Source organism: Dipteris shenzhenensis, chromosome 12, assembly GCF_047967505.1.
Source record: "Dipteris shenzhenensis isolate YYH24624 ecotype China chromosome 12, Dip_SZ_1.0, whole genome shotgun sequence".
NCBI classification, from domain to species: domain Eukaryota; kingdom Viridiplantae; phylum Streptophyta; class Polypodiopsida; order Gleicheniales; family Dipteridaceae; genus Dipteris; species Dipteris shenzhenensis.
Genome location: NC_141607.1, coordinates 39,706,134 through 39,730,410, shown reverse-complemented (window position 1 = coordinate 39,730,410; position 24,277 = coordinate 39,706,134). Strand labels below are relative to the sequence as shown.

Genomic DNA, 24,277 nt, shown 5'->3' with positions numbered 1-24,277 from the left:
GCCATCTGTGATGCAAATAGTCCTCCATAGGAAATGGTTCTATATTTCCAGAAATATTTTAAAGCAAGTCATGTAACTGTGACCTCATCTGCTTACCAAATCGCTTGCTATAACTAAGAATGCTTGTCAAATTTATATATGCTCTTGTTTCTTGTGTACTATGGATTTGGCAAGAACATGAGGACTTGCAGGGATAGAAGCTGTCGAGCATTCCCAGTGACCTTTAGCCCATGATGGAAATTGAAGTAAGGGAGGCAAATAAAATTATTCCACAGGTTGCAAAAAGGTAGCTGGTACCCTTTTCATGAAGCAAGGTTTTTCCCCTTTCAATCCAGTATCTGTGAAATGTTACTTATCTTGTTTGGTTAGCCAATAATGGTGCAGTAGATGAGATATGTCTCTGAGCTTCTTGGTCACATAGGTGATACAATGCAGAAGGAAAGCCTGGCATGATTGTCATATTGTGCCTAAGCATTTGGAAGAAGGGTATGATAGTATTACTTTATACTGCTAATTTGGGGCCCATTAAAACCAATTTTAAGCTGGGATGGGATGAACCCTATTGGTTGGTGGAAGTTCATGACAATGGAACGGTGCAACTTGTGGACTTGGAAGGCAATGTGTTTTTTGAGTTGTATAATGGAAGCAAAGTTAAGCCATACCCAGCAACGCGTTCTTCACACATAGGGAACTCGGAGATAAATCACTTAGTTCACGATGCCTTGGTGATTTTTTCACAAACCAGCATGCCAGCAGCTAGTTGTTTAATTGTGGTGGATCAAATGCATCGTGTCCCGTCCCACATGGAGTGATTAATATTAAGGGCTCATTAATGCAGAGACATCATGCTAAAGTAAGGGAGATCCATGCAACTACTATTTTGATGGGCACTGCAGTCGTAGGTTCTAAATGACTACAGTTGATCAGGAGCTCCACTGATCAAAACCAATACCAATTGCAAATTCCATTATATACAATCGTTATCATCTTCATTGTTTCCCAAATACTTTGTACTCTCATTATTTCACCTCCGTCCATCCGTTTGAGCTTATTGTCCTCATCAAGCCAATGTATTACTCACCTATAGCTTCCTTCAAACTCTTCTCTCCTTGTGTCTAGCTTCATCATCTTTGTCGTGATGGCAGATTATCAGACCTGTCCAAAGCGAAAGCATAGCTCTCATGTTTCTCCTCCACACACCATTGAAGACTTCTCCGAGGATGTTCTCATTGGTATTCTTGTGGTGAATTGCATTCTCAAGTTTGCTCAGCTACCCTAGAGGGATGTCTATGACGAGGAGCTAGCTGAGGAGATCCTAGATTTGAGAATGATCATAGTCTCGTGATCAACAACACACATGTCAGGATTACTTTAGAAATTCTACAAAGGGATTTTCAAATGAAGTAGCAGTTTGACCCCAAGAAGATGGTAGATGCTAAACGATGTGATGCATTCTTTGAGGTGGGCAGTTACTCATCTTCACAGGGATACCTCACCAACAAATCAAAAGATGAAGTCCTGAAGACAACTTGTTGATTTTTTTTCGAGTTCATCAGGCTCAAGAAGAGTGTTGGGTACATGTCTTATCAGTATGTAGCTTGAGTCGTTACGAAAGTGGAGGTGGAGGACTAGCTCCATGTGGACTTGTTCACAATTTTTGAGGTGGGTAGCTACTCCTCTTCATAGGACTACATCACCAACAAATCAAAAGATGAAGGCATGAAGTCGACTTGTCGATTTTGGTTTGAATTCATCAGGCTCAAGAAGCATGTTGGGTATGTGTCTTGTCAGTATGTAGCCCGAGTCATTATGGTAGTGGATGACTAGCTCCATGTGAACTGGTTCACAATTTTTGAAAAGGCTTTTGAGAACCAGCTCTGAGCCATTAACAACGGGCAAACCCATTGTAAGCTCGGCCCCCATTTATGTATGCTCCATCATAGACTCATGTTCGAGAGAGTGCGTTGGCTAGGCGCACTACCAATAGCAAGGGGGACAAAAACTTTGGGAGAGAGGACAAGATGAACATGGGCAAGCTTAGGAGGGTAAGGGATAGCAGCAAGAGCAAGATGAGTAGGAGGCAAAAAGAGAGGAAGAGGAACAGGGATCGAGAGAAGGCGAGCATGACAAAGGAAAAGATCAACAGTAGGATCAAGGTAAAGAACAACAAGAGTAGGAAACTAGTGTTGAGATATCGAGCTCCACTCGTGATATGCCAGGGTGACCATTGTGCATTTATGTCACCAACTTGTTGGCTGCAGATGCGGTTGGTACACCGCCCACGAATAATAGTTGGATGACAGCTATCCTTATCTACTCTAGTTCGTGGCTCAGTTAGTATGCCACCTTAGTTAGTTGAGTTTGATTTGAGACCCACATATAGGGTTCTTCTATTTCTTTGTACTAGAGTTCTTTTGGCTTTCACAACTAAGAACAGGAAAACTGTTTTCAGCCTCCACCTGTGTGTGTATTCCCCCATTGTGTATGTGAGAAAGCCGCAAGTGAGACTCCTTCCCTTTCTCCCACTATCTTCACATGGTATCAGAGCCTTGTTCGTGGTAAAGAGCTCAAGAAAGCAAACCAAGTTCGTGGTGTCCTAGTAAGAGGACCAGTGTTGCTTTTCTTTTTCGAGTTTGGGAGCAAATCTCTGCAGGTAGCACAGGCAGAAGTGCAAGAGTGCACTGTCTCAGATTGAGACGCCCTTCACGGTGTGGCAAGAGCACAGTATATTCTGATTCGAGGCCATTTTGAGGCCCGTTTTGAAGGTGGAAGTTCTTCGTAGGCACTCAGAAAAAGGCCCTATTTTTGCTGTGTGACCACTGCTGTGCTGGTCGGTGAAAAGTTGCCACAGAATTTGCATCATATGCCTGTGTGCAAAGATATTGGGCGTTGCAGAATCATGCTTGTTGCCTGTTGATGCAAAATCATCACTAGGAAGTGACTGTGTGGTCAAATACCACTTTCGTCAGTTTTGCAGATCTGCGCGTGTGAGGCGAAAGCTGTGTTTTTCGCAATGACAGAATATTTTGCAGTGTTTTGTAATGGCATCTGATTCTCTTTCACAGATTGTCACTGAAAAGCTTGACAAGAACAACTTCCAGGCATGGAAGATTAGGATGACAAATTTCCTTATGGGAAAAGGCTATTGGGAGTTCATTACAGGAAATGAAGAAGAACCAGTTCTTCCTAATGTTCCCAATCAACAGGAAATGCAGGCATTTAAAGATGGCATGAGAGAGCCATAAAAGTTATGTACTGGCTGTCTATCAGTATTTCGGACTCTATGATTGTGCATATTCCGGATGCAAGTATGCCAAAGGAGGCATGGGATACTTTGGCAAAAATGTACAGCACAAATACGCAAGCCAGGAAAATGCAGCTCAAATAGGAGTTGCACAATGTGCAGAGAGAAAATCTGAGCATCAATGACTACCACATGAAGGTGAAGAAAATTGCAGATGCACTTGCTTCCATTGGGTCGCCAGTGGAAGATGATGATCTAGTTTCTGTGACCTTGAATGGTCTAGGAAAGGATTATGCACAGTTCCGGACATCTATTGCCGTCCGTGAAAAATTTCCTGATTTTGAAGAGTTGTTTGCTCTTCTAATTTCTGAAGAGTAGAGAAATGGGGGTGCATCTTCTTCAGGAGGAACTTCAAAAGAAACTGTCTTCTACTCAAATGCTGGAAGAGGTAGAGGCAGATCTGCAGGCCGTGGTAGAAATCAGAATATGCAGCAAACTCAAGAAAACCAGTCCTATGCAGGAGGACGTGGTAACTCTAGAGGCAGGGGGAGCCAAAGAGGTCGTGGTGGATGGCAGAGAGGCCAAAATGCAAACAACAATGTTGAATGCTACTATTGTGGTAAAATGGGTCATATGGCTAAGGACTGCTACAAAAAGCAGAATGACATTATGAATGGAAAATTGCAGCAAGGCAATTATGCATCTTCCAGTAGACAAGCTGATGACAGAAATGAGCATCTATTTATGGTGCAGCACATGACCAATTCTGTGACACGAAATGATGTGTGGTATGTTGACTCAAGTGCGTCAAACCACATGACAGGTCATGCAGATTGGATGCAGGATGCAAGGAAAATGTAAAAACCAGGATTTGTGGAGACTGGTGATGATGGGAATAGACTTTGGAAGAGTGGTGACAAAAGGGTGTAACTCGTTTGAGACGAGGAGCAATCTATCTTGGTTGTAATGTGATTAGGAGCTTTTCAATATATATATATATATATATATATAGTCTTTCTCTCTCGTGCTCGCTCTTATCTTTTCACCGGTATGAGTTTTTCTGAACTACGTGGGAATCCGATTGTAGAAAACGTATCGACCTCCCCAAAGTTCCACATTCGAGAGCTGCAACAACCCCCGTAATCAGCACAGGCTCTATGCGAGGAAAGGGCATCGCCGCTCCCCTGGACGGCCGCAGGCCCTTCCATTTTGGACTTAGTTATCCACTTGGCATCGCTTGAAGGTGGCGGAGGATGCAACCCTCCATTCATCCCGGCGAATATGATGCCCGATCTAAAAGCGTTCTTCGATGTGTTTGATGCCTTTTCAGTGCGTATATAACTGCAGTGTTGCCTTTTCGTTCTTAACACCGTTTACATAGAATTCGCATTTGCTCTGCAAAACAGATCTTGGGCGCTTCAAGTTTGTGAACGTAAGCTCTTTTAAGATATTGCGTCTGTCCGTCCATGGCAAACTCCTCGCCTGTGTTGGATTTTGGTCTTGGAAATGCTAAGAGAGCGACCACATGAATGAATTTATCTATAAGCTTTACGCTCTAAGATTATTCCGTGTTCTTTGCAAGTCTTACACACCTCATGTGCTTTTTCGTTGCATGCAGGCGATCCCTTCACTCTACATGGCCAAATCAATGATCTACGCGTTCATCCTCCCGATCGTGCTCTGTGCAGGACGACTTGCCCTCGCCAGCGACCCTGACATTCTCACGGACTTCTCTGTGCCCGCTGGCATGAATGCAAGCACCCTCGACGGCACCTTCTTCACCTTCACTGGATTCCGAGGAGGTCCCAACGCAAGCATGGGCAGTTTCAAGCCTATCAAAGCATTCATGGATGCCTTCCCAGCCCTCAACGGCCTTGGCATCTCTGCAGCTTTGTTGCAATTCCAGCCCGGTTCCCTCAACCCTCCCCACACTCACCCCCGTGCCACCGAGTTGCTCTTCGTCATAGACGGCACTCTCGCGGTCGGATTCGTCGACACCACCAGCAAGATGTACAACCAGACGCTGTACAAGGGTGATCTCTTTGTCTTCCCCAAGGGTCTGGTGCACTTCCAAATGAATCCCACCTCGGACACGATGGCACTTGCGCTTTCATCATTCAGCAGTGCGAGCCCCGGCACGGTGGCGCTTCCTGCGACGTTGTTCGGATCAGGAATTCCCTTCGATGTGTTGAGTGAAGCTTTCAAGACATCGGCCTCAACATTGATGCAACTCGAGGCTCCCTTTACCTCCATGCATTAGATGAAGTATGACATGGAGTGCAAGCTCTTCAAACTCCCAAAGTATTTTCTTCCATCCTCTTGTGTTTACATTAGTTGACGAAAATACTTTGAATCGCGGCACCAACTCCTATATCTGTATAAACGTCCATCTTCCCAAGTAAGGGTCGTGTGACTTCTCTATTCTGTTTTAATTCTCAAATGCGTGCATCTCTCGACAAAGCTCATATACCATCGTTGAACTAGATCTTTGTTTAGCCTCCTCGATTCTATGTCGATGTCCAATCATTATGTCTACAGATAAGATATCCCCTTGACCCTCCTATGTGTAATCTCAGCGTCGATCTCCTCTTCTTTCTTCCCTACTTTAAAATCTCTTTGGGAGGAAACAATTGAATTGCTTCTCCACTATGCCCTAACCCTACTTCTCAAAGGGGTCATAGTGCATGATCAATTTACTCTGGCCTTGACTAGCACCCTCCATCAAATGAGTGTATGAAATCGTGAAACTATCCAATTGATTAATGTCTTTGGTTCACTAAAACAGAATGTTGTTGCTACACTCAGACTTATGGGACATGTTGGGTGGTACCTTCATGATGCTCACAAGGAACCGATCCAATATCATACTACATTATGATGACATCAATTGTTTTTCTCAGGAACCGATCCAATATCATACTACATTATGATGACATCAATTGTTTTTCTCACTCAACTTAGCCAAAACTATTTGGACAAGTTGAAATCAATGTTTGATCATGTTGAGATTATCATCCAAGTCAATGCACATCACAAGCTGTTTTCATGTCTTCAACTTTCAAAAAATCAAATCAATACCAAATATTTTTTATGAGTGGCAAGTCACATTAGTTGAAACTATCAATGTTAGGCTTATCATCCAATCGCTTCTGCAGCCCACCATGCTACTTTGCACACCAATGATCTATTCTATGAGGCCTATGTGATGGGGTAAGCCTTACCTCACAACCTTCTCTAGGATACAAGGCATTCATACTAGCTAGATTCCCCAAGTTGTTCATTCAAACCTCTTTGGCCCAATGCAAGCCTGATCACTAGAGACTACCATCTACTCCCTCCTCTAATTGATTACTGCAACCCTTTCATACTAACCTCTTTCCTCAAGCACAAAAATGGGACATTCATCAAGATTTAGGAGTACCGCAAATGGCCACATTTTAGGTAGTCCACAATCTCTAGATCATATGCATAGATGGTGGTATTGAATACAGTCTACTCAAAGCTTTTTAATCAAAGCTTTAGCATGACTATGTCCAAGTTCATACTCTACCATGATGAACCGAACACGATGATTTGAAATATCATGTTATCAAATATCATGGTATGTACGATGTTTTCCTATTGCTACATGTTCCAACTCAATAAATGAACACAAATGTTTTGACTAACACCTTAAAAAGATTAATTCATTAGAATGGTCAAGATACTAGTCTTATCAGGCTATAATTGCTTATTTGTCGTAAGCAGATGCTGTATTAAAGTGGGTGGTAAAATACTTTAATCCTATATTATATTTACATTAGTTTGAGATATTGCTTAATAATGAGACACCATGATGCTTAATAAGGGGATACCATTATGTGTTTCTGTTTACATTATCCGACGCTAATTCTTGATAATGAGACGCCATGTGTTCCATCCACAATTCTCTCATGCATGTCTGCTCCAATTGCTGTAACAATCCAATTATCAAGCTAATTCTTGATAATGAGACACCATGTGTTCCATCTACAATTCTCCTCCAATTCTCTCATACATGTCTGCTCCAATTGCTGTAACAATCCAATGTATACATTCTACGTGGATGTCTATTAGAGATATTCTCATTCTTTGAGTGCATTATCAACTTTTTTATCCTCATATGTGCTCATTTTCTCTTAATCTCACACAAATACATATGTGCATTCATTCACAAAGCAACTTTGCATGTTTGTGAATATATAAAACAATAAGCTCCCAATTTGATTGCATCACATTGATAGTAGGTATTTTTCTTAGATGGTTAAATAGATTTAACGTATTTAATGCCATGTTTTTAACATAATACAACACACTATTTTAAATTTGAGCTTTTTGGAGTAAGTATTGAGAATGATCCTTGGAATACTGTCACACAACATATTGTTCAATGAAAACTTAAAAGTTCTTGAAATTTTGAAGCATATTTTTTAAATTAATACTCTAACCCATAAGAGACATAATGCAAGATGATATTGTCCTAGTAGGATGCATAGATGTCGTTCAAATCTCTCTACTCCTTAGAATTTGCATGGCACATTCAATGATTTAATTCATAAACGTGAAAGAAATAAGAAATTGATTGGGTTCACAGTTATGACACAAAAAACAATTGAATGGGTTTAGAACTAAGAATATATTATCTCATAAACAAACATTTCATGGAGAAGAAATGCCACAAGATAAGAAGATATAACTAGTTTTTATTACAATGTCCATTTATTGCCTATGGTAATCTATATGTCAAAAGAAGTACAACGTGGGACGAGAGAAAGTTCAAGCCTCCCTACACTTATCTTCTAGCCACTTCTAGTAATTTAGAGTTCTGACATCCTCTAGGAACTCTCATGAATTCTCTATATACTATATTCTTAGTGTATTTCTCAAAAGTTCAAACACTCCTACACCTTCGTCCTTTTTTTACATATTTCTATCAATGTTTAGCACGTGCGGGCACAAAAATCATAGGTACAATGTGCAAGTGGATTTTAGGTTGATTCTAGTGTCAGCATATATTGATACTCAGTATATATTAAGCTTAAGAGAGTGTCAGTATATACTAACACTAGAAGAAGTGATTTTATCAATGCTAGTATATACCAACACTTCTAAACAAAAATCATACTAACGGAATTATAAAATGTTGTTTGCAGTAAGACATAAAATAATTTTTTGCTAAAAGTTTTATCATTTGAAGGATAAAGAGTATGTACACCAAGTTTGAGATCAAAATACTCAATATTCATGGTGAAATACACAGTGGCATGCTCCTATCGCATGTGCCTTTGTCAGATGGGTGCAATACTTTGCACACGCTTTAATATTTTTCACTCAGAGGCTTGTGCAAAGTATCATTCCAGAAACTATTTGCATCGTTGCGCATGCTTATTTTCTTGTTTGCCATCGTGTCTCAAACCTGAGTATCAAAGAATATGCATCTGCTTGCTCCCATCATATGTGCCTTTTTTTTATGTTTACGGTACTTTGCACACACATTAATCTTATTCACTTTGAAGCTGGACCAAATTCTCATGCCCATGCGATATCATTCGCATGGTTGGACATGCATATTTTCTAATTTTCCACTACGTCTTATACCTAAGTAAAAAATAATGCATCTCATACCTGAGTATCAAAATATATGCATCATTGTTCTCCTATCACATGTGCCTTTTTTAGAAGGTTATGATACATTGCAGACACACTACTACACATAGGCCTTGTTCCAACTAATAAGCGCTAACATTTAAACCGTGCGGTGTGCTAATCGTTGGTACGTATGGCGGGTTTAAAAAGGTCAATATATACCAACCTTTACCAGACTTGTAAATGGTCGGTATATTTTGACCTTTTACAGCAGTGTAAAAGATTGGTATATAACGACTTTGAGACACTTTCCTATACCGATAATTTACAGAGAGTATTTTTTCCCATATTGACCTCTAAAAAGATTGTTTCCCAATGACCAAAAAAAATTCTTTTCATACATGTTTGATCCTTTGAAAGAATAAAAATACAAGAGCATGTACATTAAGTTTGAAGCTCATATATTCATGTCCAAGTTTGAGATGAAAAAAATCAATCAAGAGCATTTACATCAACGGCTTTCATCTTGAGCCAAGTCTATCACAAAGAAACCACTCCTCTCTTTTCCTATTTTTCTTTTCGTGATTGCATTGTCTTGCAGCTAGCACTTAAGGCAGTGATGGGTGTAGGAACTCTTATCCTCTCTTCTCCTCTCTTCTCCCCACTCTTATTTCCTCTATTCTCTCTTTTCCTATTTCCTCTATTCTCTTTTTTATCCTTCTCTTCTCTTTTCCTTTTCCCCTCTCTTCTCTTCTCTCCTCTTTTTCTCTCTTTCCCTCTCTTCTCTTTTCTCCTATCTCTTATCTTATTCCCTCTCTTTTCCTCTCTTCTCTTCTCTCTTTTCCTCTCTTCTCCTCTCTTCCCCTCTCCTCTTCTCTCTTCTCTTCTCTTCTCTTATTTTCTCTCTTGTCCTCTCTTCTCTTCTCTTCTCTCTTCCCCTCTCTTCTCTTCTCTTTTCCTCTCTTTCCCTCTCTTCTCTTTTCTCCTATCTCCTCTTATTTCCTCTCTTCCCCTCTCTTCTCTTCTCTCTTTTCCTCTCTTCTCCCCTCTCTTATTTCCTCTTCTTTCCCTCTCCTCTCCTCTCTTTTTTCATCCCTCTTTTCCCCCTCTTCCTCCCCTCTCTTTCCCTCTCTTTCCCTCTCTTTTCCTTCTCTCTTATTTGCTCTCTTCTCCTCTTTTCTTATTTCCTCTCTCTTTCCCCTCTGTTTTCTCTCTCTTTTCCTCTCTTTTCCTTCTCTCTTCTCCTCTCTTATTTCCTCTTCTTCGGACCCTCTCTTCTCTTATTTCCTCTCTTCTCCTCTCTTTCCTTCTCTCTTTTCCTCTCTTTACTTCTCTCTTTTTTCTTTTCTCCTCTCTTTTCCTTCCACTCTTTCATCCTCTCTTCCTCTCTTTCATCCTCTTTTCTCTCTTTTCATAAGCATATGCACTTGTGTATGATTATGCTCATATGCTCATGCATAAGCATAATCATATGCTTTGTCTCTTTTCCCCTCTCTTTTCCTTCTCTCTCTTTTTCTCTCTTTTTCCTCTCTTTCCTCCTCTTTTTCCTTCTCTCTTTTCCCTTCTCTTTTTTCCTCTCTTTTCCTCTCTTTCATCCTCTTCTTCCTCTCTTTTCCTCTCTCTTCTCCTTTCTTTCCTTCTCTCTTTTCTTCTCTTTCCTTCTCTCTTTTCCTCCTCTCTTTCCTTCTCTCCTTTCCTCTCTTTTCCTCTCTTTCATTCTCTCCTTTCCTCTTCTTTTCCCCTCTCTTTTTTCCTCTCTTTTCCTCTCTTTTCCCCTCTCTCCTCCTCTCTTCATTCTCTCTTTTCCTCTCTTTCACTCTCTTTTTTCCTCTCTTTTCCTCTCGTCCTCTCTTTTCCTTCTCTCCTTTCCTCTCTTTCCTTTAAGCCTTCATTCTCTCTTTTCCCCCCTCTTTTTTCCTCTCTTTTCTTCTCTCTTTTCCTCTCTTTTCTTCTCTCTTTTCATAAGCATATGCATTTGCATATGCTTATGCTTATATGCTTATGCATGAGCATATGCTCATGCATATGTGTAATCATATGCTTTCTCTCTTTTCCTCTCTTTACTTCTCTCTTTTTCTCTCTTTTTTTCTCTTTTTCCCTCTTTATTTCTCTCTTTTTCCCTCTTTCCTCCTCTCTTTTCCTTCCACTCTTTCATCCTCTCTTCCTCTCTTTCACCCTCTTTTCTCTCTTTTCATAAGCATATGCATTTGTGTATGCTTATGCATGAGCATATGCTCGTATGCTTATGCATGAGCATATGCTCATATGCTCATGCATAAGCATAATCATATGCTTTCTCTCTTTTCCCCTCTCTTTTCCTTCTCTCTTCTCCTCTCTTTCCTTCTCTCTTTTTCTATCTTTTTCCTCTCTTTCCTCCTCTCTTTCCTTCTCTCTTTTCCCCTCTCTTTTTTCCTCTCTTTTCCTCTCTGTCATCCTCTTCTTCCTCTCTTTTCCTCTCTTTCATCCTCTTCTTCCTCTCTTTTCCTCTCTCTTCTCCTCTCTTTCCTTCTCTCTTTTGCTCTCTTTCCTTCTCTCTTTTCCTCCTCTCTTTCCTTCTCTCCTTTCCTCTCTTTTCCTGTCATTCTCTCCTTTCCATTTCTTTTCCCCTCTCTTTTTTCCTCTCTTTTCCTCTCAATTGGTCCTCTCTTCCTCTCTTTTCCCCTCTATCCTCCTCTCTATCATTCTCTCGTTTCCTCTCTTTCCCTCTCTCTTTTTTCCTCAATTTTTCTCTCGTCCTCTCTTTTCTTCTCTCTTTTCCTCTCTTTTCCTTCTCTCCTTCCCTCTCTTTCCTTTTTCCTTTAAGCCTTCATTCTCTCTTTTCCTCTTCTTTTCCCCTCTTTTTTCCTCTCTTTTCCTCTCTTCCTCTCTTTTCTTCTCTCTTTTCCTCTCTTTTCCCCTCTCTTTTTCCTCTTTTCATTCTCTCTTCTTCTTCTTATCCTTTTCCTCTTTTTTCTTTTGCTCCTTAGCCGTATTTGGTTCTTTTTTTTCAAAGAGATTCTAAATGCAACACCCATGCCCTCACCCACGAGTGTCTTCCCAAAACCCCAACTCTGTTCCCCACATTAGAGTGATTTGGAACATCCAAGCTCTGCTATCACATGTAGCAGAGAAGATTGCACACGATACAGACTTGGTGAAGTATAATGTCAAAGTGCGTGCGCTTGGGTGGGGTCTTGACCAAAGGCGCGTGGAGCAACAATGACTGAGGTAGGCACAAAACAAGCTATAGGATCTCTTTAAGTTTTGGAGAGACTGCTACGACCGCTGCTATAGCAAGGATGAAACTATAAAGGACATAATGGGTTGTGTAGAGGTCTTCATGGACTGCAAGTATGTAATCCATGAAGAGTATGATTATATATTAGAAGAAGTGGAAGATGAAGTCTTGAGTGACCCGTCTAGTGGTGAGGAGAAGGAAAGTACCTCGAACAGTAATGCAGAGTAGTAGACCTCCTCCTCTATTTTGGCATTTTTGGAGAATGTCTCTTTTGGGGACAGATTGCTTAACAATACTATTTTCATGATATTTTTTATATATGAGAACTCTTGTTTAAAAATACTATTTTTTGGGATATTTTTTGTATATGAAAACTCTCTTGGATTCCACTTGTCTTAAGTAAATAACTGTCCTTTCATAATTATCTTTTCATAATTGTCTTAAGTAAATAATTGTCTTTTCCCAGTTTTATTAAATTGAATTTGAGTTTGAAGTAATAAATTGTCTTTTTGCTTCTTACCCGCTCGTGTTTGTTTTTGTTTTCATGTTTGTGTCTGCATTTGTCCAATCCTCCCAAATTAGACATGGCATCATGTCGCACGTCCTCTGAGTATAGAACCCCTCATAGGAGGAGGCATCATGATCTGTACTCTCCAGAGGACTTTAATTCCCTTCAACCGACTCCTCAGGGGCCTACCCCTGCAACTACCTCTGGGCCGACTCCTCTTGAGCCTGGCATGATGACTACCCCTCGGGGAACTCCTTTTCTAGCAACCCATGGCTTCTTTAGGAGTCCCGACGAGTTTGTCGCACAGATGAGTGATGCAGACGTAGCGAGATACTTCTCTCTACTGTCCCAAAGGACCTCAGCTATTCCTACACCCCTCGAGGTAGATCAGGGCCATCGACGGCTGGACCTACTCGACAGCCGTCCCCTCTAGCCCCTTCAACTGAGGGGTCATCACCTGGATGTAGCCATCATAAGGGAAGGAAGAGTAGGAAGGGTCGAGGCTACTGTGGTGACTCGAGGGATGTAAATGAGTCAGCCTTACGAAGAATCTCCTTCCATTTTTGCACACTCTCGGTGCACTCACTACTACTCACCTATAGGTTGAGACCCCGAGATCATCGGCACCCACTGCTCCTCACCTATAGGTTGGTACCCTACATTGTGACTCACCTATAGGTTGATACCCCGAGATCATCGGCACACACTGCTGCAAAAGGTGCTTGACTGCCACTCTTGCTATCCGTGTTCGATACTGGGTGATCGCATACCAGTTGGCATGACCCAGGATCAACATCTCACATCGGCTATCATTTCCTATGTCTCATAGGCTAGCATGGACTAAGCATTGCTCAAAGGCAGATGCTCGCAAATTGAATCCTCGAGGTCTGCGACACTTTTGTTGATTGGATGGTTGTGGGTGGACCAATGGTTGAGAAGGCTTGGCTTGATCTGTAGGCGGTGGTCGAGGAGGGGAATACACTAATTCAAAATGGTGTCCCCCTGTGGCCAATGATAGCTATTGGAGATGTCTACCGATGGCTGCTCGAGTTCTCAGCTAGCCAATCCAAGAACCAGGGTTGAGCAACTGGGTCCTCACATGGGAAGTCAATACCGAGAGTTTCAGAATTGCTACGGTACTACTGCACCTGATGACTAGCGTGTTCATGCCACTTAATCCCTGGTTCCTTAGAAAGGTCGTGGATGTTATCTTGCATGGACTGCGCTTACATGGCTACTAATTAGGTGCTCGAGATCCTATAAAATCTTGTTGTAGTAGATGGGTAACTCGGCGATAATAGGATTAGGTAACCGTTGAACTCGTGTGAGAATCAAGATGTGCTCAGCTTTGAAAATATTGTGAGAATCAACATGTGCTCAGCTTTGAAGATATTTTTCTACCGCTTAGCGCGCTCTTCCACAAAGTGATTGAAGTCTTGAATTGCCTTGTCGTAGACTGAGATAATTGGTTGGACGGGTTTTAAAATGTCATGGTGCATAGGGGGTGCAGTAAACACCTCATCTCTTACCGACTGCTGATAAACCCTGTAGCAGATAGGCATCTCCTCCATACTTGGAATACGTCGCAAAACTTCTATTATAGCTACAACAATCGGAAGACTATAGCAAAATGGTCTCTGCATCTACAATCTACTTGGTCTGCACCTCCTTATCTGCTACCTCTATCAGACCTCGGATCTGTGGCGCTGATATATCAAAACTACAGTCCATCGATATTGCCTGCTTGGTATATGTCTTATGACTAAAATGCAAGATTAGTAGTGTTTTATCCCTGACCCCTTCTGGCCCCTTTGGTTGTGAAGTCTCACCCTCGAACAAGGAATGTTGGCCCGATGTGCCTGCATGCTCGCTCGGAATTGACTGTTCGTGGCTGCCAATTCGTCCATTAGCCTCATCGTGATCGAGTGGGTCTGCAAGATAAGTTGCTAGGATGTTCTTTGGGCACATGGAGGAGACAAATGAGTTGCTAAAGCTGCTAGTACTTCTCCACCTACGCTTGGAGCCACGCATTCTCCTCTCATAGGGTTTTCCCCTAATCTACTTCATCCCTCAGGCGTGCATTTTGTTATTCTAATGCCTCAACTCGGCTATGGTCCACTTGTTGCTACTGCTTGCTCGCTGTGACCTGTTGCTATAGCTTTTGCATGGCTCGCTACATGTTCACATTTGTGGAAAAATGGACATGATAGTGCCCCAAGCCTTGTTCATTAGGTTCTTCTGGCACTCAAGCTCGCACTACAAGTTTCCGTGATCAGTCTTTAATTCTATATGTGCATACTACAGTTGAATGTGAGTGTGAACCAAGTCATCATGAACCATTCATTATTATTCCAAATGCTCTGCTAGGGACTCCCTAGTTGTGAAGATAGTGGGAGAGAGGGAAGGAGTCTCACTTGCGGCTTTCTCACATACACAATGGGGGAATACACATACAGGTGGAGGCTGAAAACAGTTTTCCTCTTCTTAGTTGTGAAAGCCAAAATAACTCTAGTACAAAGAAATAGAAGAACTCTATATGTGGGTCTCAAATCAAACTCAACTAACTAAGGTGGCATACAAACTGAGCCACGAACTAGTATAGATAAGGATAGCTGTCATCCAGCTATTATTCGTGGGCGGTGTACCAACCGCATCTGCAGCCAACAAGTTGGTGACATAAATGCACAACGGTCACCGTGGCATATCACGAGTGGAGCTTGATATCTCAACACTCCCCCTCGAGCTCAATCCCAATTCTTGCACACCAAGCAAGTCTCTGAACTTGCGCAGCTTCTCTGTGCCCAATGCCTTCGTGAATATGTCAGCTACCTGATCCTCTGTGCTAGCATAAACTAGATCAATAAGACCTAGTAAAACCTTCTCCCACACATAGTGATAATGCACCTCAATGTGCTTTGTTCTAGCATGATAGACTGGGTTATTTGCCAAGTGTATACTACTCATGTTGTCACAATAAATGACAACTGGCCCATCTGTAGACTGATGCATATCATAAAGTAGCTTATGCAACCAAGCTACCTCACATGCAGCCATTGCTGCACCCCTCCTGTACTCAGCCTCTGTGCTCGACAAGGCAACTGTAGGCTGTTTCTTGCTGCTCCAGGTGACTGCAGCACTCCCAAAAGAGAACACATATCCACTGGTAGATCGTCTATCAGAAGTACTACCAGCCCAATCAGCATCAATGTATCCATGCAACTGTATCTGAACCCCAGCCTCATAAAATAGTCCATACTGCAATGTGGACTTCACATACCTGAGTATGCGTCTGGCCGCATCCAGATGCGGTTTCCTTGGAGCTTGCATAAATTGACTTACCAATCCAACAGCATAGCTTAAATCTGGCCTAGTAATAGTCATATAAATCAAACTTCCTACTATGCGTCTGTACATAGTAGGGTCTTCCAGAAGCTCACCTGCATCTGTGCTCAGCTTCACATTCTGCTCCAAAGGAACTGAAATAGGCTTACAGCCTGTCATCCCATATTTGGACAGCATGTCCAATGTCATACTGCCTCTGCAAGAGCTGTATCCCACTTGGTGATCTAATCACCTCAATGCCCAAGAAATAACGCAGCTCTCCCAAATCCTTCATCTCAAACTTATGCTTCAATAGCATTTTCACATGAAGGATATCTTCATCACTATCACCTGTGATGATCAAATCATCAACATAAATGACAAGCAGCATAATCCCTTTCTCTGTTTTTCTCACATAGAGAGAAATCTGCCTTGGAAATCTGAAAGCCAATAGTGACAAGATATTGTCCTATCTTGTCAGACCATGCTCTAGGTGCTTGCTTCAAGCCATACAAGGCTTTCTTCAACCTGCAAACAAACTCAGGATGAAGAGCATGAACATAACCTACTGGCTACTCCATAAAGACCTCTTCTTGCAAATCACCATGCAAGAAGGCATTCTTTACATCCATCTGATGTAAAGACCATCCCTTTGATGCAGCCATAGCAATGACTGCTCTTACAGTTGCCATCCTTGCAACCGGACTGAATGTTTCTTCATAATCAATGCCATATGTCTGTGCATACCCCTTGACAACTAATCTTGCCTTGTATCTATTCACAGAAACATCTGCATTGTGCTTGATCTTATAAACCCACTTATAGCCAATTGCATTCTTGTTTTTAGCCAAAGGCACCAATTCCCATGTAGCATTTGCTTCCAAGGCATCCATTTCTTCATCCATGGCTTTCTCCCATTTTTCATTTCCCATGGCTTGCTCAAAAGAAGTGGGTTCTGTTTCCTGTATCACTTTGACCATATAGGCATAGTGAATGGCTGTAAATCCATCATATTTCAGCCTATCCACAGGATACCTAACTCTGGTATACCTACGCAAAATAGGCTCACTTCCAGGTGCTCATAAAACATCCCTGGTCTTCCTTACTCCAAGTGTAACAACAGAAGGAATACCCAACTCATCATTAATGCTCTGTTCTAAGCCACTGGATTCGCCATCCACATAAGAGTGACCTGCATTCACATCAAACATGGGCTGATCTACCTTCTCTTTTCCTTTCCGTGATACCTGCGTACCACTATCTGCATTGCTTTGAGGAGATTCTCCTGATCTCAATCTGCCTATCCATGGCGAAGTATGTGAACCACTGCTAGAGGACACTGTAGGTCCACTGATATTTTGTGATTGCTGCTGTGAATTCTGTGCAGCATTACCATTTTGTGCATCTATATCAATCATCACATTTACTGGTTTATACTAGCTGCTCATCTCATCAAAAGCAACATCTCTGCTCACTATAAACTTACGAGAAGAAGGGTTATAGCATCTATACCCTTTCTGCTGTAGAGAATAACCAATAAAGACGCACTTCTCAGATTTTGGATCCAACTTGGACCTCAACTCATCTGGCACATGAACATAGGCAATGCAACCAAAAATTTTCAAATGAGAAATGTCTGGTTTCCTACCAGTATACATCTCCTCTGGCGTCATGCCATGTATTGCTGCAGTGGGAGTCCTATTCATTATGTAAATTGCTGTAGCAACTGCTTCAGCCCAATAATAATTTGGTAGATCTTTTTCATTTAGCATAGCCCGAGATACCTCTCCAATATGCCTGTTTTTCCTTTCTGCAAGTCCATTTTGCTGTGGGGTATGACTGCATGAATATTGCTGCTTTATGCCATGCTCCTGCAGGAACCTTGCAAACTCATTTGAGAGGTACTCTCCCCCTCCATCTGACCTTAGGCATTTTATTTGCAGGCCTGTTTCTTTTTCAACCATAGCTTTAAAAGCTTTGAAGTGCCCAAACACTTCACTTTTCTTTTTCATAAAATACACCCAAAGTTTTCTATTGTCATTCGAATATAAGCTTGCACTGTTGTACGGTAAGCATGGAGAACGTATGGGAGGATCTGATCCTAGTTATCATGTGAAGGATTAACACAGACTTTGATCATCTGTTTGAAAGTTTTATTCAATCTTTCTGTCAGCCCGATAGTTTGGTGATGATGTGGACTAGCAAATGACAGTTGAACTCCCAAACATTTGCAATGACGGCCATCACCTGTGATTTAAAATTAGTGCCTTGATTTGAAAGGACTGTGGTTGGACAATCATGCCTTATGATCACATTGTCAATGAAAATTTTTACAACAGTATTTGCTGTAGTGTCCGCAACAGTAGCAGCTTCACACCAATGGGTGAGATACTCGGTGAGGATAGTAACATATTTGTTTCTTGCTAAGGACTGTGGAAAAGGAATCATGACATCCCAAGACACTAATTCGAACAACTGATTGACTCGAATACTCTAAAGGAAACCTGGAGGTTTAGCAGAGCTAGGTTTTGTAGCTTGATACAATCTACATGCTTTCAAATGTTCTGTAATATAATGATGCATATGAGGCCAATAGTATTTTGTTCTGATGGTTTTTAATACTTGATATATCCCTAAATGACCAAACAAAGGATGGGCATGAAAATAATTGGTGAATACAAACCGTAGTGAACTAGGTACATAAAGATGTGGACTTTTATTAGGAGCGACAAAGTACAAGAGATTATGCAATAATTGAAAACGACCTTGATCATTTAAGTGAAAGCTAGTCTACCTAAGATGACTTATGATGTTTATTACATCTAGATCTTTTTGTTACAAAATGACCTAGGGTCTGTGGATGATGATCCAAGAAGTACACAACAACACAAAGCAACTATAGACGCGTTTGGTAGACGTGCAAAATAGCGGGCACGTCTATAGGCATTGCTTTAGTAGAGGAATTACGGGCACGTCTAAAAGCGTGTCTAATGACTCGTCTATTTGCGCGTGTATTAACACGTCTATTTGCACGTGTAAACTGTGAAAATACGTGTAAGAAAATAGTACGCAGCGGAAGATAACAACAAAACGCAAGTACACGATGGAAAGCTGGAGAGAATACAAAAATTCTGATATACCAAACTGCTGATACAACTGATGGTTGGCTGTCCACCCGTGCGCTCTACAGACAGAGCTTCGATGGTGATCTAGACAGATGCTGGACGGAGGACTATGAGCGTGAAGAACTGGTGATCTGATGATAGGGGGTGGCCACTTATATAGTGTAAGTGGCTGACGGTCGGCCCTGTAATAGGCAGTCAGCCTAATAGACAATCGGCCTGGAAGACTAGCCGACCCTTCAGAAAACATGCCGGCAGGCAGATGAAGGATCGCGCATAGGTCATACCGTCGAGCTTGGGGCTTTGCCCCCAGACCCCCACTGGGGGCCTGTGCCCCCCGGACCCCCTGCCGCTGGGGGCTTTGCCCCTAGACCCCCACCGGGGGCCTGCGCCCCCCGGACCCCCTGTTATCGGGGGGGCTATCGCCCCCCCGAACCCCCCCTTTTTGCAGACGGGTATCTACTCTTGGCTCCTAAGCCGTCTCATAACCATCTGGTCTACTCTAAGACCCCTTCTAGTGTCTAAACTGGGGATCCCTCCCAATATCCGATACCCATCATGGCTTCTCCTCATATGGGGGCCTTACAACATTGGGTACACAGAATATTGGTGGGTTACATGAGAGGTGGACATTTGAGCTAACTCTAACAATACGAGCCCGTCTAACATCGCATTTATTAGCGCATCTATTTGCGCGTGTATTAGCACGTTTATTAGTGCATTTACACTGAGACTTAGACGCGCATTTAGACGCATAGATAGACGCAAACCAGAGAATACAGAAAGTGAGATTTTGGTGTACATCATTGCTTTCCAAACATTGCCCATGATTACCAAAGCACATAATTTTTTGCAAGCCCACATATACAAGAATTAAGTGAGATGAGGAGAATGAGACAATATGTAAAATAGTTTTGCCAATATCAATTATGGGGCTACGGTTCAATCTCATCCTCAATGAGATCAACCCTTGCCAAATTATCTACTTCAAAATCCAAACAAGTGTTTAGATCTACAAATACATTCAACCCACTACTACTTGTGCCACTCATGTGCTCATCGAAATCAGCATCTCGAATGGTAGGCTCGTCCTCATGGGTAATGGCCTCAATATTTGTATCTCCTATCTCATGATCATCCTCCTCTCTCGTATCATGGTCATCATCACGTCCATGGCCATGATTATCCTCCATACACTCCATATTAGTAAATGTACTATACATCACTTTGGAACGTGGCATAATAGGTATGACATGCCACCATCTATTATTATCCACCATTGGTTGATAGACAACCTAATTCAAACACAAATACAATCATGTTATTTTTCTTGCATCAAATATTTAAAAGCGAGTATTTTTATATGTGTGCACAGTACATGTTCACATTGTTGCGGTAGTACTAGTGTGTCCTTCCTACTTTGCCAAAACTTTGTGGAGTCAATAGTTACAAAGCCACTTGCATGGCGTTTGATTGTTGCATTAGGGCCTCTTTCCACCACGTCCTTAAACCACTTTACATCCAAAACATACACAAAGAAGCGTCAAAAGTCAAGCATAATAATATCTTGGATTATGCCACAATAATCATCCATGGCTCCATTGGCTCCCTCAAAGCTAGCAATGATGCCGCAATCTTGTGTGTTTCTCTTATCATCAATCCGTTGTGTCCGAAAATGCTTGCCCTCACACCATATAGCATTGAACATAGTGCACTACACCAAGAAAAAATCAATTAAATAAGCAATCTAAATTATTGAAAGCTCCTAACTTATGCATAAGATTCTATATACTGACCTTGCTCATGCATCCCCTAGCATACTCACATTCTTCCATTGTGATATGCATCCCCTCGTCTTTCTCTGCTTTCTCCATTTCATCAAGTAGCCAATCCACATGAATATCCTTTGGAAGTACTCTTAGATACTGAGGGTAGGGCACACGAGATCCATGGTGTGTACGAAAGAGGCCCTTTCTTCTTGTCTTCTTGCCTTTGCATCCTCGTATCTTGTCACCCATCTTTTCATCACATCACTATTAAGCATGCAAAAGAGGTTGATACTATTATGCAACTCTATGTCTATTACTTTGTTGCGTCCTTTCCCTTGAGGCACAATAGAGGTCATCCTTAGGTCTTCATCATCTCTCCATAGTCATGGGAGAGAGCTATCCACATCAACAAGAAACTCAAAAATATATACAAGTGATCTTGTACCAACCAACCCTCGGCCATGCTACCTTCGGGTCTTGCATTTTGTCTCACGAAGCCCTTCAAGGTCTTCATGAAGCGCTCGAGGAAGAACAACCATCGTGCATGTATAGTACCGCATATAGCAATCTCATCCACCAAATGCACTATAAGATGTAGTTGGCTTGTGAGAATAGAACGTGGAAATGTCTCCTCCACTAAACAAACCACCTCCACTGACATAACTCGAGCATTCTCAAGTGTGGTGGGATCTATTTCCTTTGAGCTCACATACCTAGAAATGAAAAAGTATACCATATTAGCAATATACATTCATACTTGCATGGAGCATTGATACGCATCATATTTTGTATCATGTAAAGTACCTCACAAGCTCACCCATTTTGTAAATACAATCTTTCATGTCCTTCGATGCACTACGTGAAATGCTAGTAGGTAGTATGAACTGAACCCACGAGGAGGTGGTTGATTAGTTGCTTATAACTATTCACTCACAAATTTGAAAGGAAAAAGATATTATGCACATAAAATACTTACTTGGAGCATCTTGTGCCAATCATGAGATTTCAAGCCATATAATTGCTCTACACCTCTTTTCTTGCTCTTTGTAAAGGCTCCCTTCAAACACCTCATGCATCCAGTGGGAGTATGAATTGTAGTAATAGCGCACTTCACCATCGCCATCTCTAGCTTTGATAACATCCACGGTGCATGAGGTAAAAAAACACGCCCATTTGGTCTCTCTTGAGGCCAAGCTTCACGCATCCTCCCTGTGGTATGTAGATCCTCTCTTATGCCTGCGGAATCTCGTGTCCCATTCAAATGCTCCCAAATGGTAGATGCCACATTCTTGAAGATATGCATGGGATCAAGCAGGTGATTGATCTTGAGGTGGGACCAATATGGTAAACGATAAAAGATGGAGTATCTAAACAAAATAAAGTGTTAGCGGGCAATCTTTACTTCCAACCAATATAGCACACAATAGTTACAAACCCTTACCGGCTCATGCCAAGTGGTGGAGGAGTCATGGAACCGTCCCAAATTCTCATCCAATCTCCCACGGTGAGTGATTGTGGGAGGACTTCATTCCAAGGGGCAACATATCTAGGATGATCAGGTGGGAGAAATCAATGGTGATTCTCATAGATGACCTTATTCAATGCATCTGCCCGTGAGGCAACTAGTGAAGGACCACAAACAAGACATGCATGGTAACCCGATGTAGTGAGACCTGAACAATAGACGCAATTAAGAGTTGAAGGTGGGTTTAGGATGCCACATCCTTTGCCTATTCATAATTAGAAGTGCAATGCTTACCTGAACACTCGCCATAGCCTGGGAAGTCATGCATCATCCACATCAAGGTTGCTTTGTAGTTGAAGTCTCGTGACGAGGGAGGCCTGCTCACATCATGTACCTCGATACCTCTCCAAAGTATCTCTAGCTCGTCAATCAAAGGCTCCAAATAAACATCAGGGTTTTTGACTTTATGTTTCCCTGGAATTAGAAGGGACATCATAACATGTCCTTTCTTAATAGCCATAGAGGGTGGAAGATTGTAATTCACCAATATCACTGGCCATACACTGTAAGACGTGCTTTTGAGACCAAATGGGTTCACACCGTCCATACCCAATCCAAGTCTCAAGCTCCTAGGTTCTTCCCTGAAGCTTGGCCATGTGTCTTCAATATGCTTCCACATAGGAGAGTCCGCGGGAGTTCTCCACTTGCCATCGGTTGATCGATGGGAGGAATGCCATGACATGAGCTCTGCAATAGATTTGCACTTGAACACATGTTGGATGCAAGGGATTATGGGAAAATGTTGCAGAACCTTACGAGGCACGTCCAAAGTTTTGAGATCTGCTCTATATCTTGCCTCTCCACAAGTAGGACACTCTCTTGCATCCTTATGTAGTCCACGAAACAAAATGCAATCGTTGACACATGCATGGATGCACTTGTAATCTAATCCTCCAAGAGAGGTCACATGTTGCCTTGCCATATCTCTTGAGGTCGGTAATTTATTCTCCCTTGGAAGCATTTTACACAATAGCCTGCACGTGAAGACCATAAATGAGGAAAAGCATTCGAGTAATTGACCCACTAGCATAATTCACCATGTTTGCAAAATAGACTTTAAAGCTTACTTGAGTAATGCATTCAAACTTGTATTGCTCCATCCATAGATGGTTTGCAAGTTTAGTAACTCAAGGGAGGCACGTAGAACAGAGAATGTGCACCCCTCAAACAGTGGAGTCGATGCTGCAGTAAAAAGATCATCCTGCTCCATGCTATCATCCCTCCCTTGATGGACATATAAATCCCGCACCATATCATCAAACACCTCCTCCTCCATGGCTTCATGAGGTAATGGTGGAGGGCTACTATCACCATCACTCCATGCATCCGTAACGATCCCTCCTGAAGATCCCACCTCATATCGCCGACGCTTCACCTCCTCACGGCGAGCATAGGGCAACATATGCGGGTGTGGCACTGCATCCTGTATCAAATTAAAACGGGATCATAAATCAAACATATGAACACCCATAGGTATCTCAATCAACCTTAACTTACAAACCCTTACCTTGTTTATGGTCACATCCCATTCTCCATACTTTGAGATGTGATTGAGTGTAATCCTGCGTGCACGGTACATGTTTCCTCGACATCGATCACACAGACATTTGACTTTTTGCTCCAACCACATTTCGCGATGGTGGATACGGAGGGATTCATCCTCACTGGAGCTACTTGTTGAAGATGAAGACATCCTACAAACAAACAACCCACCAAATTTGCTCTTCAAATGTTTAATTTTAAACTCTGTGGCGCATCTAAAGGTGCATCTAAAAGCGCATCTAAAGGTGCATCTAAAGGCCCGTCTAAAAGCACGTCTACTCTGTGTATTTAGATGCGCCTATAGACGTGCCTATAGATGCGACTTTTAAACCTGCTTTTAGCACGCTCGCTTTGCTTTCCTTCACATTACTTATACTTCGCGCGGCTTGCTTGCTTCCTTATTAGCAGATCCACAGTTTCGATGC

General features: G+C 42.0%; 1 protein-coding gene across 1 annotated transcript; it reads left to right on the top strand.

The window, feature by feature from the left end:
* The first annotated feature begins 4,769 nt into the window (after positions 1 to 4,769).
* Positions 4,770 to 5,504, top strand: LOC147896205 (germin-like protein 9-3). The gene has a single exon (XM_087382233.1). It carries the CDS (start codon positions 4,770 to 4,772, stop codon positions 5,502 to 5,504), a length of 735 nt encoding a protein of 244 aa, XP_087238359.1.
* Positions 5,505 to 24,277: the final 18,773 nt, after the last annotated feature.

Bases quoted from the DNA above. Each gene is read 5' to 3' on its own strand.
- LOC147896205 (XM_087382233.1), top strand. From the start codon at position 4,770: ATGAATGAATTTATCTATAAGCTTTACGCTCTAAGATTATTCCGTGTT.